The sequence below is a fragment of the Carica papaya genome, chromosome 1 (genome assembly GCF_054855325.1).
Source record: "Carica papaya isolate Zhongbai chromosome 1, ASM5485532v1, whole genome shotgun sequence".
NCBI classification, from domain to species: domain Eukaryota; kingdom Viridiplantae; phylum Streptophyta; class Magnoliopsida; order Brassicales; family Caricaceae; genus Carica; species Carica papaya.
The window spans coordinates 3,305,520-3,322,151 of NC_142309.1; the positions used below are offsets into that span (position 1 = coordinate 3,305,520).

General features: G+C 34.8%; 3 protein-coding genes across 6 annotated transcripts; 1 reads left to right on the forward strand and 2 right to left on the reverse strand.

Moving 5' to 3' along the window:
* The first annotated feature begins 1,171 nt into the window (after window positions 1-1,171).
* LOC110808983 (Surfeit locus protein 2 (SURF2)) lies at window positions 1,172-3,183 on the forward strand. Its single transcript, XM_022034677.2, has 5 exons — window positions 1,172-1,475; window positions 1,782-1,879; window positions 1,990-2,274; window positions 2,742-2,784; window positions 2,912-3,183. The coding sequence occupies exons 1-5, from the start codon at window positions 1,246-1,248 to the stop codon at window positions 2,991-2,993; spliced, it is 738 nt and encodes a 245-aa protein (XP_021890369.1). The 5' UTR covers window positions 1,172-1,245; the 3' UTR covers window positions 2,994-3,183.
* Window positions 3,184-3,609: 426 nt separating this feature from the next.
* LOC110808998 (uridine kinase-like protein 5) lies at window positions 3,610-8,086 on the reverse strand. 4 transcript variants are annotated; one of them, XM_088214507.1, is made up of 15 exons: window positions 8,007-8,086; window positions 7,737-7,875; window positions 7,525-7,616; window positions 7,078-7,147; window positions 6,552-6,667; window positions 6,238-6,334; window positions 5,909-5,988; window positions 5,453-5,647; window positions 5,279-5,362; window positions 5,108-5,168; window positions 4,747-4,807; window positions 4,583-4,676; window positions 4,289-4,361; window positions 3,980-4,062; window positions 3,610-3,892 (listed from the first exon to the last, which is right to left on the reverse strand). In XM_088214507.1, the coding sequence occupies exons 2-15, from the start codon at window positions 7,831-7,833 to the stop codon at window positions 3,704-3,706; spliced, it is 1,392 nt and encodes a 463-aa protein (XP_088070633.1). In that variant the 5' UTR covers window positions 7,834-7,875; window positions 8,007-8,086; the 3' UTR covers window positions 3,610-3,703. The 4 variants fall into 4 exon arrangements, with proteins under 4 accessions (XP_088070633.1, XP_021890387.1, XP_088070637.1 ...); XM_022034695.2 differs by having other exon boundaries at window positions 7,737-8,086; XM_088214511.1 differs by having other exon boundaries at window positions 5,453-5,624; window positions 5,909-5,993; window positions 7,737-8,086.
* Window positions 8,087-11,856: 3,770 nt separating this feature from the next.
* On the reverse strand, window positions 11,857-16,100 carry LOC110808988 (S-adenosyl-L-methionine-dependent methyltransferases superfamily protein). The gene is made up of 7 exons (XM_022034682.2): window positions 15,703-16,100; window positions 14,954-15,118; window positions 14,683-14,865; window positions 13,889-14,483; window positions 12,964-13,076; window positions 12,665-12,885; window positions 11,857-12,489 (listed from the first exon to the last, which is right to left on the reverse strand). The coding sequence occupies exons 1-7, from the start codon at window positions 15,928-15,930 to the stop codon at window positions 12,174-12,176; spliced, it is 1,821 nt and encodes a 606-aa protein (XP_021890374.2). The 5' UTR covers window positions 15,931-16,100; the 3' UTR covers window positions 11,857-12,173.
* Window positions 16,101-16,632: the final 532 nt, after the last annotated feature.

Here is a 16,632-nt window from a genome sequence, read left to right on the forward strand (position 1 = left end):
GATTCATTCTGCGGCCTAATTGTTGATCTTCCAACGGCGAAATTAGTACCTCAGTCTAAAACTCGTTTCGATTGAATTCAAGAATCCATTCAAGTATGATAAGCCGAAACTCTCCACTATTAAAATTCAAAAATTATTTACAATACATTAAAAATAAATTAATTTTTATACGAATTATAAGTAAGATCAAACTTATAAATTAAATATAACTAACCGATCTTATTCTTCTACAAAAATAAAAAGAAGATTTACATAGAATAGTTGTTACCTATGAAGTCGGATAATGAGCCTTCCATCAGAAGCTCTTCCAACAGGCTCATGTAAAAATGTCTCCCCACCGGGCGGCCCAGCTGCATAATATGCTGCAGAGCCTCCTCCAGTGTCGGAATTCGAATCTCCAAAGTTATAAATCGCCGGGAACTTACAAGTCCGGAATCCTTCTTCCTCCAACCCTGTCCCACTCCGGACACACAGAACCAACAGAGCAGATAGTTTAACTTTTACATACACTATTCTTTTGATTTTAACATATAGTGTATATATATATATATACGCCAAATTACAAGTTCTGGATTATCTCTCATCTCTTCTTCTTCTTGTATATATATGTATGTATAAATGTACCATGGAGCTTAAATTCAGGAAAACTTGTCTCCATTTTCAGACAAAACAATAACCCGCACGCATGCACACGTATAAATATATATGTACGGCTTTGTATCCTGTGTATTTACAGTCATCATCTAGCTTGCCTGTTAGATAAAAATTATCTCATGATATTAGTTTAAAAATTTAAATATCTCATGTTCTGCACATGAATAACTGAATATTGTTCTTCCGAGTGGGTTACCTGATCTTCAAGATTCTATTAAGGATTTAAAATGTTGAGGTGGTTTCTGTTTAATCTGTACTCAGAACAGAAACCCAAATTAATGTGTTTTTAGATAGAAAAAAAAAAAACATTACATTCTAATTTTTAATATTTTTCATGAGAAATTTAAATTTAAATTATGATTTGCATTACTTTATATATTGGGGTTTACTAAAAAAAAAAAAAAAGAATGGTCCGTTTTAGAAAAGCTCAGGCACGCTAAACAGCACAAAAACGACAGCGTTTTCATTGCAATTTTCTTCGTCATCTAGAAACGACATCGTTTAGGCTTGCGAGAGGCCGATCGGATCAATACGAAAATTGTGCTTCCTTTAATCCCCAACAGGTTTTAGCAGCAGCGGCAAGGTGCAGCAATGGCGACGAACGAAGAGAAAGAGAAAGAAGGGAGCAATCTTCTAGGTTCACCGACATTCATCGAGCTCCAAAACGGAAGGTTTAAGTGCGTTGAGACGGGCCATGAGTTGCTTGGAAGAGACAAGGAATCGTATTCGCAGAGCAAACGGTGTCGTTTGGGACTCATCGACTACGCTTTTTCTCAGAGCAAGCCTCCTCTCAACCTCTTCAAGCAAGACCCTCTCTCCCGGTAATCAATCCTTTGCAAATTTTATTTTCCTCCTCAAGTTTCCCGGTTTATTAGGGTTTAGGGTTTTAGCTTACAGTCAATTTTTAAATTCTAATGGTACTCCATGATTAGATTCTCTTAAAAGTTTATTTCTTTTGGGTTATTTTCTTAACTCAGATAGTTATTGAAATCTCAGTGATAAGACGTTATAATTCCTGATGAATTTTTGAGGTCTCAGAATGGCTTGCAATTTGAAATTTAATCTCAAGAAGTTCTTAGTTTTCTGGATCTGTCATAATTTTGCATTTCATTTTTTGACATTATCAGTTCAAAAGTGATATGTAAACTAACGGGTGACTCGGTCAACAAGAGTGAAGAACATATCTGGAAGCATATCAATGGAAGACGGTTCCTCAACAAATTAGGTCTGTGTGAGAAATTGTACATTATTTTATAGTTTTAAGTGGACTTGAAGGGTGCTTTGCATCTTCTGCGTTAGTTCTGGTGGTGTTAATATTTGAAGTACTGTGAACAGAGCAAAAGGAAATGGAGAAAGAAGCAGGTGGAACATTGGTTGAGGAAGGCAAAGAGAAGGCCCATAAAGAGCCAAATCCAAGTCCAAAAAGCTTGAAGAAGAAAAAGAAGAAAGAAAAAAAGGTTGAAGAAATCATTTCTGAAGTAAGAGATAAAGCTAGTGATTCAGAAGAACCTGAATTTTGGATGCCTCCATTGGGAGATCGATGGGACTTTGATAATGGAGATAATCGATGGGGTTCTGATTCCAAGTCAGGGCAGGAAGATGGCGATGAAAATGGAACAGGTATGCCTTTTGTCCCTTGTTGAAATGGGCTTTGTTTGTCCGGGGGATTTAAGCATTCATGTTGCACGATGTAGCGTATTGCTGGCAGATTTTGAGACAAGTGATCTTGTACATAGAAAGATGATTATATTATAGCTTGACAAGCCTTCAAACTTTCAGTCATAGAGTCCTGTATTTTCTTGTTCCTGATCTCTGCAAGTAAACAATGTGGACATAGTGGAACTTACCTCATTACCTTTAATTACCTTGCAGTTGAGTTTGATTAACTTTGTGTTTGAACTGGATTTACTTTTACTTGGTTTACGATGAAACTGGCCCAAGAACTGAAATGTTTTCGGAAACAACAATGAGATTTTGGATTTCTCTATTCCAGTCTTGCCTTGATAATTTACTTCTGAATTACTCTAGGCATGTAGTTAAGCTTCTTTGTATCCTCATTAACTTTGATGGTATTTTTGGTAATCCAGTTGAAGAAGATGGCAGCCTAGAGTCAGAAGCGCTTTCTGCAAGGTACTATATTTCATTAAATTTTGATTTTGATTCTGTAGTCTTCATGAAGTTGCCGCTGCTTCTTCAGTTACACGTAGTTTCTACATTCTGGCTCCAGATAAGTTCTTAACTCTTGTTTGGTAAGCAGGACAAAGAGAATGTCGATAGAAATTGGACCCAGTAGCTTTGCCTCGAGGAAGAAAAAGAGTAAGAAGAATTCTACAAGTTAATCCGCTCACATCAAAGAGTTTATAGGTCCAGCATTTCACCCGATTGTCTTCTTCATTCTAGGTTATTTCCAGAGTAGAAAAAAGGGATAGAATATATAAGATATTCTGATTTTGGTGTTTCTCCTTGTGAATTGACTTTGTTCAAATTTTTTATATAAAGACAAATATGAAAGTCTTATTTTCTATTTTATTGCACAGGTTCTCATATCATTTGGGTTCTTACTTACTATTAAGTTTCTTTAAGAAAGACTCAGCTTGGTGGAAATGAATCAGTAACCCGAGCTCTTTCTAAGTTTTGATCACCAAGATAATGAACAAAACAAGATGAGTTTATATATAACAGATAAATCTATCACTAATAACTTGTTGGTCAATCCAAATTTTTACAGATTTAACTCGAAGAATGATTTGAAAGTTATTCAGACCAGTTTGCTAAACATGATCAATTAGTCTGCTAACTAGTCCAATCTAATTTTAATAATTACAACTTCCTATATGTATATTTTTTAATTGGTTGTTCTATGATAAGAGGCACACGAGCAAGTATATTTCTATGTTAAATGAAATTTCCAGTCCCTAGTCATTCGCCAGCATTATTCCAGAATAAATAAGCAGGTAACGGAAAGGTCTTCCATTGAGCACCAACAAATCATATTGTGTGTTTGAATTGTAAAATTTGGAACGAGATTGAAATGGGGAAGTATTGTATCTCATCTCTGAGTCTGCAATCTGTCCTGAGGTCTCAAAACAGTTTCTTCATCTGTGCCAAAGTACCTATCTGCAAACTCTCCCATGCCTGGAATCACACACAAGTCCTCATTCAACGACGCGTCAATCTCAGATGTCACGATTTTCAGCTTTGGAAACTTTTTACAGACAGCACGAATTCCTTGAGGTGCCTGAATCCAATCACAAGTCAATTTCAGTAACCGCATAATGATCACTTCTTTATAAGCAAAAGAGATAAGAAACTGAAAAAAACTCACAGCAATAAGATTAAGAAAGATGATGTTTTGTTGGGGAACTCCTTTACTGATAAGCAAAGATATAGCTTTGACCGCCGAGTTTCCTAGTTATTGTCCATGGAGTTAGAGCTCATTTAATTTTAATATAAAATCATATGATGAAGTTAGTATATATTCTCATACTTAGTCAATATGTGATTAAAATTCATCAGTATGAGACATATATAAACCATTACATTAAAAATCTTCAATCTTGATCAATAAGCTTAACATCCCTGGTAGAGATATTGCATCTTTTAGAAAGAAGAAAAAGAGTTCATGTTCCCAAACCTGAAGCTAGAACTGGATCAAGCAATAGCACGTGACGGCTAGCAATATCTGCAGGTAGCTTCTCATATATCAACTGTAACAAATTGCACCGCCAAATGAGAAATATAGAGGATTTAATTCAACTATGGTGACGTGTTCTATATCAAATCAACATAACATATAACTTCTATCTTTGAATTTTATTATAAAATACAAAATTTGATGATAATAGCAATTGAAGTTAAGAAAACTTGCTATCAAGCTACATCGCTATACATGTTTTCGATAACAAGGGAAGGAATTGCCTGTACGAACCTGCCGACCAGTATTGCCCTCTCTATGAATAAGGATTTTACCTAGTTTGATTCCCTTACAACATGCTCTTAATGCATTCTCCATGCTTTCTCCACTGATAAGAAAACCGGGTTCATCAGTTTGTCAAGAAATAGAAGTCTCTAGTAAATGGCTAAGCTACGCACCTTCTAATGATTGACACTCCGCATAACCTTCTGCAGAAGACAACTCCAGTATACACACTCCCTGCAAGTAATAAACTACTTCTAGTTTATGTTAATAGAAAATGACCAAACTTAATTATATTTGCAAGTGAGCAAATCCCACACAGGTTCAATTATAAATAGAGTACAAGTAAGATATGACCAGACCTGAAATATTTTCCATTTAATATATGACAAAAGCATAGAACAAAAAATCAATCCAATACAATCTCGAAAGGAAAATGAGAATGGAAATATTATTTTCATGGCTTTGGTGTCTACCGTTCAAGTGCTAAGTCTTCATATGATAGAAAGTGACAGCAGATGATCCAGGGAAAATTACCTGTTGGAGTATTTATCTGTTTTTCTGTGAAAGGAAGGTGTCCTAGACCATGCTCTACCACCTAAAACATTGATTATGAAACAAAAAAAAATCAGGACCGTCCAACATGTGAAAATATGATTCATAAATCTTGGATTATCTCTGCTTCAATCTAGAATTTCGTTGTGTTACCAAACGAATCAATCGGTCTGCATAGAATACAAAGTCATGCTTCGTTGCATTGACATCACGAATCAGGGTGTGCATACCCCTAATCTGAAACCATTACAAAAACACCATGAAACTGAAAGTGAAAATAAAATGTCAACAAAATACAATTTTCAGACGAATTTTAGAGTGTGGTACCTGAAATGTTGAGTGTATAACAAATATGTTTGGATATATTTTACACAGATCGTGCTGGCCAAGCTTCAGTCGGATATGCTGTACTATCAAGTCTATTGCGACATCATTATCTCCTCCTCTTGGGATGATGATATCTGCATATTTTTTCGATGGCAGTACGAATTCATCGAAACTGGGCTTGACAAATTTAGCATACTGTAAGTTGCAGAGAAAAAATATTGATGAGACCACCCTAAGCAACAATAGTATGATTGATCATAAATAAAACTATATTCAAATAACAAAATATCTACGTTAACTCCACACAAAGTTACTAATTTAGAAAATTTCAGTTCAAACTATTGGTAGCGAGTCATTTAACCACTATATAAAATCATAAGCTGTTAAACATTCCAATTGGAGCCTCACAAAATATATATATAAAAAATATATATATATATGGAGGAAGCAACTAACTTGGTCAAGCACATTTTGGATATTTCTCCCTCTCTCGACAGTATCACGTTGAATTCTCCGTGCAAGACGAACATCAGAATCTGCACTGGCAACATTGTTGCAATGTGGTTGGATTGAAGATAGTTGTCAATAATACTTGCAAAATAAAAGTGAAAAGATCATGACGTACTAAAAAGGAAACTGGCAAAAATGTTGGCTGTAAGAACTAGGAACCCGGAAAATGCTCTTTTATGTAAGCAAAAGACAAAAGTGCCGTCTGATAAATTGCTTATGTACAGAACCAAATACACAAAATAAAAACCTAGGTATCAGAAAAGCAAAAGAAGAACCTGTGTCAACAAAGATCTTCATGTTCATGAGGTCACGGACGCGAGAATCATGAAGGACAAGTATGCCTTCTAAAATGATTACATCAGCAGGATTAACCTACGTTAGATTGTCAAATATGCAGCAGCATTAAGAGCCAAATGTTTTTCTTCCAATCCAAACAACTATGTCTTGTTTTTTCCAAATATTTTTTTTTGGCTAAACTGAGATGCAAAATGCAAGTTAAATTTTTTTTTTCTGAAATAACAGTAGCACAGAATGTCTACCATATGAGTAGCATATGCTGAATTCATCTCCAAACAATCAGTTTTAGTACCTTATATACCGATGGAGAGCTTTTATGAGTCTTGAAATCATAATCCGGGATCTTAACTGCCTCTCCATGTCTTAAAATCTCCATACATGAAAGCAAGAGCTCTGTATTGAAGGCATCTAGATGAACAATTTTAACACGAAATAAGCTTCCATTAGAATCACACAAAACAAATTTCAAAATCAACTGAAACATGTCAAATTTGGCAACCATCTGAACACTAAATGAAACATGCCACAATTCAAATTGAAGACTTTGAATTTGTAGGTTCTTCAATCCAATAACTTTCTACCACTTGAGCCAATATAAGTAATTATAAAGTACTCCAGGAGTATAGATGAGTTAGTAAAATTCTGTAAATGTTTTTAAATTTATGTGAAAAAATTATAGAAATAAAATTTAAAGTGTATCAATAACATCTACAAGGTGTGTCAATTCATTTGTGCTCTTGAAATACCCTATAGTTACTCTAATATATGTTGCGAACATAAATCAAACACCTTGCAGCCAGTGAGAATGACATGCTTACCAGGATGGTCGAAGTTGTATTCATGAACATTTTTCAGCTTCTCTTCACTGAGAGAGTGGTAAAACGAATCCTACAGTAATTCCACATACAAACAGAAAGATCAAATCTGTAACAAGTAGAGTCTTAATCTTTTTGTAGTTTGATCTTATTACAATTCAAACCATTTTGTTTTATTATCAGAATTCAATATAAGTTTTTTGCCTTGAGACTACTATTCACGGATACTTCAAAATTTTAAACTAAATAAATTAAAATTAAAAGAAAAAGAAAACTTACATAGAATTAATTCATATTCTGTTTTCTCTTATTTCCAGGATTTGAAAATTCTTTAGTAGATCCATTAAAACAATCCCATATAGGTTAGCGTTGTTCTTCATTCCCTAACTTGATGTTAAATAATAATAATTATCATTACCAAAAATACATTGAGAAAAATGGGGAAATTACTTGATTTACAAGAACAACACGCTGATCATGGAGCTGGGAAATAATCATGTTGCACACAGTCGTTTTGCCAGACGCAGTTCCTCCAGCAACACCTTATACATTGAAGCAAAAAGCAATGATCAAGCGAGGGAGAGAGAGAATGAAGAGAAAAAAAAAATGACAAATTAAATTTTATTTTCTATTAAATTCAGAAATAATTAAGCCGATCATACCAATAATAAAAGGTTGCTTTCCAGGAACAGATTGCAGAGATAAGTGATTTTGGACGCCATTAGTCAATTCACTCACCATTTGGGACTCCATCTTCATCAGATCATCCACAGATACCGACTCCAGGTTAAAAATATACTCCTATACATATGTATATATACACTCTTTAAAATTTCTCGGAAAAATTGAGAAAACAGAAGATAAATTGGAAATGGTAAATTCCTGAATAATTTAACAAAAACGGTTTCTCGATTTTATTATCTATACGCAACTGGAAGATTGAGTAAGATTTTCAGGGGGCTGATGAATATGGGAGATGCTGATGAGAGAAATACGCGGGAACAAATAGACAAATGGCATATATTCACTTAAAAACTAATATTTATACCGGCAGAGAGGCTGTTATTATAGATAATAAATTCTCTAAATATTAAATTGATAAGTAATTATTTTTTGAAAAAATATATTTATTATTTCATATAGTGAATTTATTACGTGTAACGGTTGGTCGAGTAGTCGTTTCTAAACGAATAAAATTTTGCATGTAACATCCAACGTGTAATAGAACGTTATAACGGTTTATCAAGTAGTTTTAATTGAGTAAAATTTCACGTGTAACATCCAATTTGGAATAATACATTATAACGGTCGGTAAGTAGTCATTTTGGTCGAGTAAAATTTCACGTGTAACATCCAACGTGTAGTAGAACATTATAACAGTCTGTTAAGTAGTCATTTCTGGTTAATTAAAATTTCACGTATAACATCCAACATGTAACAAAACGTTATAACGGTTGGTCAAATAATTATTTCTGGTTGAGTAAAATTTCAAGTATAACATCCAATGTACAATAACACATTATAACAGTTGGTCAAAAAGTCGTTTTTGGTTGAGTAAAATTTCACGTGTAACATCCAATGTGTAAGAACACGCTATAACGGTTGGTTAAATAATTATTTTTGATCGAGTAAAATTTCACATGTAACATCCAACATTCAAAACATATAATAGCACGTTATAACGATTGGTCAAATAGTCATTTCTGGTTGAGTAAAATTTTATATGTAATATCCAACCTGCTTATACTTATAAAGAATTCGAGATTGTTAAAGCATTTAAGCTTACATTATTTGTAACAACCCGGGAAATTCAAAAAAAATATATATAATAATTTAAGTGCGGAAGCGAAATAAAAGGTTAAGGGTTACATCCATTACACAATAACTTAAAAGTACTAAACAAACATTATGGAATGAATTCTCTGAAAGAAACACGAGAAATAAGAAAAGTAATAGAAAATAAAAATGATCTAGTATCTACTTGCAATCTTCTTACAGATCAGACTCTAGAGCCAGGTCTTCTTGATCTGAAATGGTTAAATAAAGGATAAGCTACACTAGCCCAATAAGGATATCACACTATATCACCGATACAGAAATAAAGGTTGGTAGAAAATCAAAACAACTAATGGAGCACTAAATTTAGCAAATTCGTTTATCAATCATAAAATCATTTACCGTTCACTTAATATTGTGGAATTTATGAAAATAACCTATAGAGACAATAATATCATACAGATAATAACTTCATGAACAATCAGCAACATAGAACATATCATAAATTTATATTCATTAACAATAAACTAAATCATAACCATTTCTTATTTCACCAGCCTACTAGTATTCATAAGAGTTCATAGGGGTATCCCTGCTACACGTGAATATTTTTCCTTAACAATCTCAATTACAGGGCCGTCCTCATACCTTGTCCGGTATGAGCTCCAAGACATTAAACTTCAATACCCCGTCCGATATGAAGGTGCAGCGGGTCATCCTCATACCCCGTCTGGTATGAGCGCCAAATTATCAAGTTTCCATACCCCGTTTGGTATGAGACAACGTTCACGGTAGGGTTCCCTATGTACCCAGTCTGTTCACCATCTCCCAATCTAGTAAGGCTGTCATTCTATCTATTTATTTGATCACACCTCTTTTATGTTTCTCCTTAGTCTCCATTATCAAATTAAATATAATCACATAAACAAATAAACATGCATCTGGTAATGCAATCATGTCTCAAATTCTAAAATTAAACAGTGGTAAGGTAAGGTAATAATACATGCATTTAAACCATAAAATAGATAAACCAGATACCATCATACTTTTAGACTGTAAAATAAACCAACAGAGAATGATGTCCGGTTCGGGCTCCATTAGCAATCCGTAATTAATTATGCACATATATTTAATTTGTACAAAATACCGTATTACTATTTATTCAAACTTCAATTCTATGATAGGAAATAGGGTGAGGGGTCATTACTTGATTAGACGTCGAAAAGTTAAATAGTTTACTGCGCCTACGGGTGGTCCTTGGGTTCCCTTAATTTTTCTCCGAAAACTGAAACGCGCTTATAATACCTACAAATATCCCAATAAACCCAAAATCAGTCACAGGGGCTAATCGATCAATTTTGAAAATCCGGCATGGCGGCGATCCTCCTCAGGTCGACCGTTTCGACCGAATTTGATCGATTTTACATCGATTCCTGCGAGCACACACGCTAAAGAGCCTTGATAGACCGAAAAAATGCGAAAAACCAAAACTCACCAGCAGCGGAGCTCTCTGGTGCGGTGGCTCCTCCAGCTCATGTTGAGGTTGGGTGTTTCACTTCGGTAAACTTGTAGAGAAGAAAACGGTGATCACAACGGTAAAAAAATTATACGAAATAGGAATCGGGAAAGGCCTCATCGGAGGCGGTTTGTAAAATTATCCGTGGCGGCGGTGCCGGGTTTCATCGGTGTTTTTCGGCTAATTGGCCGGTTCTTTCACTCGGATTTGGTCATGAATGGGTTTAAAATTGAATTTCGTGTAAAAAAATTTTTTTATCTTTTTTGGCGGTCGGAAAGGATTCCGATGCGGCGGCTGGTGGCGGCGGTCGGCTCCCCGGCGGTTGGGTTGTCTTCTCCGGCGAGGAGTTCTGGCGGCTAGGGTTAGGGTTTGGGTGCAGATTGGGTTCTTTATACCCATCCGCTTTTGATCTGGACCGTCTGTCGCTTTTGATCTGACCCGTCCGATCGCGACAAAATAGAAAGTGAATCTGGGTCGTTCATCGCGATCCAATCTGGATCGTCCGTGCGCGATTCACTCTGGGCCGTCGGTACACGCAGAAATGAACCTCAGTCATCCAATCACGCACACGCGGATCGCCCATGTGACTCCCCCCGCGTGGCTTCCAACGTTAGCGCCTCTGCCACTTGGCACGTTCTGATTGGTCGGGGCTGCTGACTGAATGTCTGACGTGGCGCAATTTTTTTAAATTACGTTTTGACCCCTAATTTTTTATTTTTCTTTCAAAAAAACCCTTAGAACCCAAATTTTTACTTATTTTTCTCAAAATTATTTTCTATTTAATCCTTTATCAATTTACTCAATTTTTTCTATTAAATTAAAATAAAACAAAATATAATAAAATAAATTAAATAATTAAAAAATTTATTTATTAATAAAAAATAAAAAAAATTAGGTGGATGTTACATTATTTAAAGTGAATAATTTTTAATTAAAAATAAATAATTATTTATTTAGATAAAATATTAATTGTAAAAAACTAAATAGTTATTTTTACAAAGGATTAATAAAAATTTATTTATTATGTTAATTTTGAATAGATATTAAAAAATAGTTAATTAAATTTATTAAATAAAAATATAAGAAGTTATTACTCAATTGAGGAGCTTAAAAAATAGTTAGTTAATTATTATTATTTTTTAATTAAAAGTAAGATATATATATATAATTAATATAATTATTTTTTTGATAAGATATATATATAACTCTAGTTCTTACTAAATACATTACATACACAATGTATATTAATGTATAATTAAGATATTATACAGTACATACAAATTATTTATTTATACATACATGCATCTAATGTAAAACACAATACATTATACAATGTATATAAATTATATACATCTAATGTTAGATACACTCTATCTGGTTTCCAAATCAACACTTTGTCTCCACAGAGGGTTCCAAAAATTTTGATGGAAGATAAAAGATCTTAGTTTCAACTTTTGTCTAGTGTAAAATTAACATATATTACAGTGTAGTTAAGAAAAATAAATTTAACAAGCTTCATAGTATCATACGTGTTCAAAAGCTTTAAAAGTACCATAAACTAATACATATATATATTTTCATAACTAATACAATACTTACTCACAATTCAAATAAAAACAAAACTTGTATTACAATGTGGGTTCCCCAAAATGACTAATCAAACTAGACTTCCCCTATTTCTCTACCTACCCAATTTAACCAACAAGGATGATAAACTAAACTCTATTTCCAGGAGCTTTCATGCACCAGCCAAATCCTTCATCATGCAATTCATCTGATTGTACATACCTGCTCGTCTGAAAGAAATTCACATCGTCAAGATCTCTTCATGCCACAACTTCTTTCTGGCAATTAAAACTCTTTCTTCACTTGTTGAAAGAGCATCTGATCTTGGTTCAACTTCTGATAACCAGCCATCCCACCTCAATGCAGACAATAATTTCTGGATATGACCTAGCACCGAGGATTTGTCTCGTATGATAACAAATCCATGCGGCCTTAGTATCCGATCCATTTCGATTAGGAGGTCCTCTGCACTGCAGCCACGCTCCTCAATCTCGGAAAACACAGTCCATGCATGAAGAAGATCAAATGTTCGAGGGTATGTGGAAAATGCCTCGCACCTACAAAACAAATTGTAACCATACAACATTTAGGAAAATGACACAGTATCCACAAACAGTATTTGCACGTTAACAATAAAACGTGTAACGAAAGAGCATTTCAAGTTTCTTCTGAAACCAGGGGAGTTATTAATTGCGTAAAGAATGAGCAGTTGCAAGGTTAAAAATTGCATACCAATCATGAACAGTTCCAATTAATCCTCTATCATAAACAATCTTCAATCTGGAAGACATGTTGACAGGAGCAACATTCATCACCCAGACATCATTATCTTTGAGAGCAGCAGCGAAGCCTCCGAGGTTCGAGTTCATATCCAAGACATTTCTGATTGAGTTTTTCTGTACTACTGATTTCATCTGCTTCCAGTATTCAGCCACTCTAAAATTCCATATGCTCTGCATGGAAATGATATTTGATGAGTAAAAGAATATACTCTATACATGAAGTAGTTGTTTGCAATTTCAGAAGCTTACAGTGTCCTCGTGGAATTCCTCGGGACTGACACCAATATCTTCCAGGCGAGGAGGCGGAGTCGTTAGCCTCTGTGGCCAAGGAACTAATCCACTCCATCTTTCTTTGTGCATCCCTATATTGTCAAATCAAAGAAGTAGCAAATGATAAGAAAAAAAGGGTAAAAGTCAAAGAAGCATTTTTAGCAACAGTGTTATGTTTCAAGTTATCAGAAAGGCTGAAATTATGGCATTAGTATTTCCAAAACAAACAGAATACTGAACTCCGATATAAATATCACTATACACAATCAACAAAAGCTATGATGATACGTTGAATTATGTTTAAATGGAGGTTCATCATCATAGCCAGGAATTTCTCTAGGCCACCATTGGAAAATAGTGCTATTAATTATTTAATATAATTAAATAAACGCAGCGGAAAACAATCCAGAAAAGAAAAGCAACAAGGGCTAAATCAGAGGAAAATAGAGCAGCAGATCAGAAAACAGATCAAGATAGAGAAAAACAGGGGCCCAATACCATGGTTGTCATTGTTTCTGGCCATACCAATGAAAGAAGAAAAGGATTAAAAAAATGAATATGGAAAGGGTAGTTTTAGAAAATAGAACTCTTCTGAGTATCATATGTACGATTGGGGTGGCATCTGCGCAAAAAAGAGGAATCATCAAATCTCAAGCTGAATGCTACTATATATTGTCCACAAGCATTGAGATCGAGAGCAAACCATTAATTGTTTCTCACATTTGACTGTGACCTATTGTCATTACATTAAAAAAACCAAAATATTTCAGTGCAAAATTGATGTACCTAATATATATACATGCCATGTTACCAAAATAAATACAATGATACCACCGACACAAAATGGATCACAATTTACCTCATATCTGTCAATCAAATACAAGCGTGTGCCATGAGAACTTACTTGCTGAATATGGTGAAATGCAGGCTTTCATCAGCACATTCCAAGTTGTATCTGGGTCATCATCAGAATCACACAAGGGAGGGTTTGTGCCAGGATCTCTCTTCAAGTAACAGCTGTTGGAGAGAGGCTTTGCCCATATTACAGTCTGGTCTCTCTTCACAACAACTCTCCAGCACATTCTTTTGAGAAGGTCATGCATAGCATTCCCTATCCTCCGATTTTCAGGATCATGTGCATATGCTTCGGGAGATGAGTACACAAAATAACCTCCTGGTCTTAGTAATCTGTCAAGTTCTAATAGGAGGATTCCGTCTCTTTGGAGCCAATCTATCCGACATCGTGAACAATGAGCAAGTTCAAATGATCTACTTGGGTAGGGAAGTCGTTTTGTTCCAAGGACGCCAAGAGTTGATGGGATCCCCCTCTCTAGAGCAAATTGTATTTGATTCTCATGTACATCGTTAGGCGCAAGAGACATGGCTATAATGTTGAGGGGAAGAAGATATGCTCCGAAACTAGCAACCCCACAACCCACATCAAGAACATTTCGGATTTTCCCACCATTGTGGAGTTTATCTCCCGGAAATTTTAGCATCTGTGGCAATAAACAAATATCCAAAGAAACTTATCTCAATTACAAAATGATGCTCAATTTGTCTATTGAAGCAATACCTAACAAATCATAAACAATAACACATTGTTTCGCCTTTTCCTTACTTAAGTCAACCAATGAAACAATGTACTTACCAACAATAAAACAAATAGACGTAAAGAATAGATTAAGGAACATATACCTGAGCAAGAGCAATAATGTATTTATCAGCTCCGTAATGAAAATGAGTTCCTCCTCCCGGAAAATTTATTTTATCCCCATTCACTACCATCCAATTCTGATCTGACTTCTCTTGTGCAAGGTGCGTATGGGGTATATTTGCCTTCCACACTTCATCTCTACTAGCAGGCCATTTTATTGGGATCTGAAATTCTAGAAGAAAAATTTGTTGGCATCAAAACTAACTGAAGCCGAGATAAGACAGACTCAATTAAAAAAGATTGGTAAACAACCTTGTACTCATTCGGTGGTGGAATCAGACAATTGTAGCGACGGTCTGGAGGTGGACAATGCCGTTCATAGTGCTCCATCAATGTCAAATTGAGCTTCAGCTTTAATTGGTACATAAGGTTTCTATCTAAACAAGGTATTAACTCTGAATATTTCATGTCACACACCTGTAACGATCATGCAAACCTATTATTTCCAATAACCAAAATCTTGAATAAGAAAATTAATTTTCGATAAAAAAAGTCGATTCACAGAACTGAAGACTCCATTCAATGCAGGTTCTCACACATGGATATAATCCTCATCAGATCTAAAACCCAGGATAAGAAATGTGCATACATAATAGATACATATACATATTTAATGCAGGTTCCTCCACATGGGCATGATCTCCATCAAATCTAAAACCCAATGTAAGAAATTTAGCATATATCTGTTTATATATAAACACATATATGGCAATTAATTTCAGGTTCTTGCACTGACCTGCATCATAAATTTGTACATATATAAATTCATATACACGCAATATATATATATTTATATATATGCATATATATATATAACCTACTGAATTATCAACATATTAAGTTTATGCTCCACAAAACTGAATATGAAGTTACTTAATCACAAGCATTACTAACTGATAACCAGTCAAATTTACCCCATTAAAACAATAGTGAATCCTAAATCACACTCCTATCGAGCTCCATTAAAAAAAGAAAACAGTAAGCCAAACAAGGAAGCGTACAGGAAAACTCTTGGGTACTCCGGCGTTACCAAATTCTCCCTCCCGCAAACCGCGGCTGATAATCGGGTCGGACCCATCGTACCCGTGAAGTTCCTCATCGGATCTCCTCACACCTGGAGCGAACGAGGATCCGTAGTACAGACAAGCCAATCCGAGAAACACGATGAGTCCGATTAGAGAGTAAGTCAGCAGCTTCGCAGTGCGAAATTGCTTGTCTTTTTGCTTCATTTTTCTATACCCGAGTGCGAGAACTACCCGGACCGGGGACAGTTCAGGGTTCCGCTACTGTGTCATCGGTGAGACATGAAAGAACAAAATTCCTGAAGCAGAGAGCTTCAGATTTGGTTGCCGCTCTTTACGCGAGTTCCAGGGAAAAGGAGATGTCGGGGTTGGAGTGTTTTAGATGCTATAAGAACAAGGAGTAGAGATCCTGTGCGGTACGGATCACCTGAGCCCCTTAGATGGGCTTACGTGTCATTAGATGGGCCGATGAAAACGAAGCAGTCGGCCTACTAAGGCCCGTATATTGAAATTCAGTTCATGGGCCTAAAATGTGGATGTGTGGGTCACAAGTTCATAATTTATGAATGGATATTTAATTATTTAAATTTACTAAAATGTAAGTATGAGTGTAATTTTTTTTCAAATTTATTTTAATAATTAATATATTTATTAAATTGGGTTCGAATAAATCAGATTAAATGAGTTTATATTCAAATTATTCATCCTTAATTAAATTTTACAATTTGAGTTCGAATGATTTTTAAAATATTAAACTTAAACCTATCTTTTTTTTTTTATGTTAACTCGAATTCAAACTCATATTTAAAAAAAAAAAAGTTAATATCATATTGAATTCGAATAGTTCGGATTAAATGAATTTCGGATGCAAACTTTAGTTCTTCAAAAATTTTAAATAAACTTTATTTG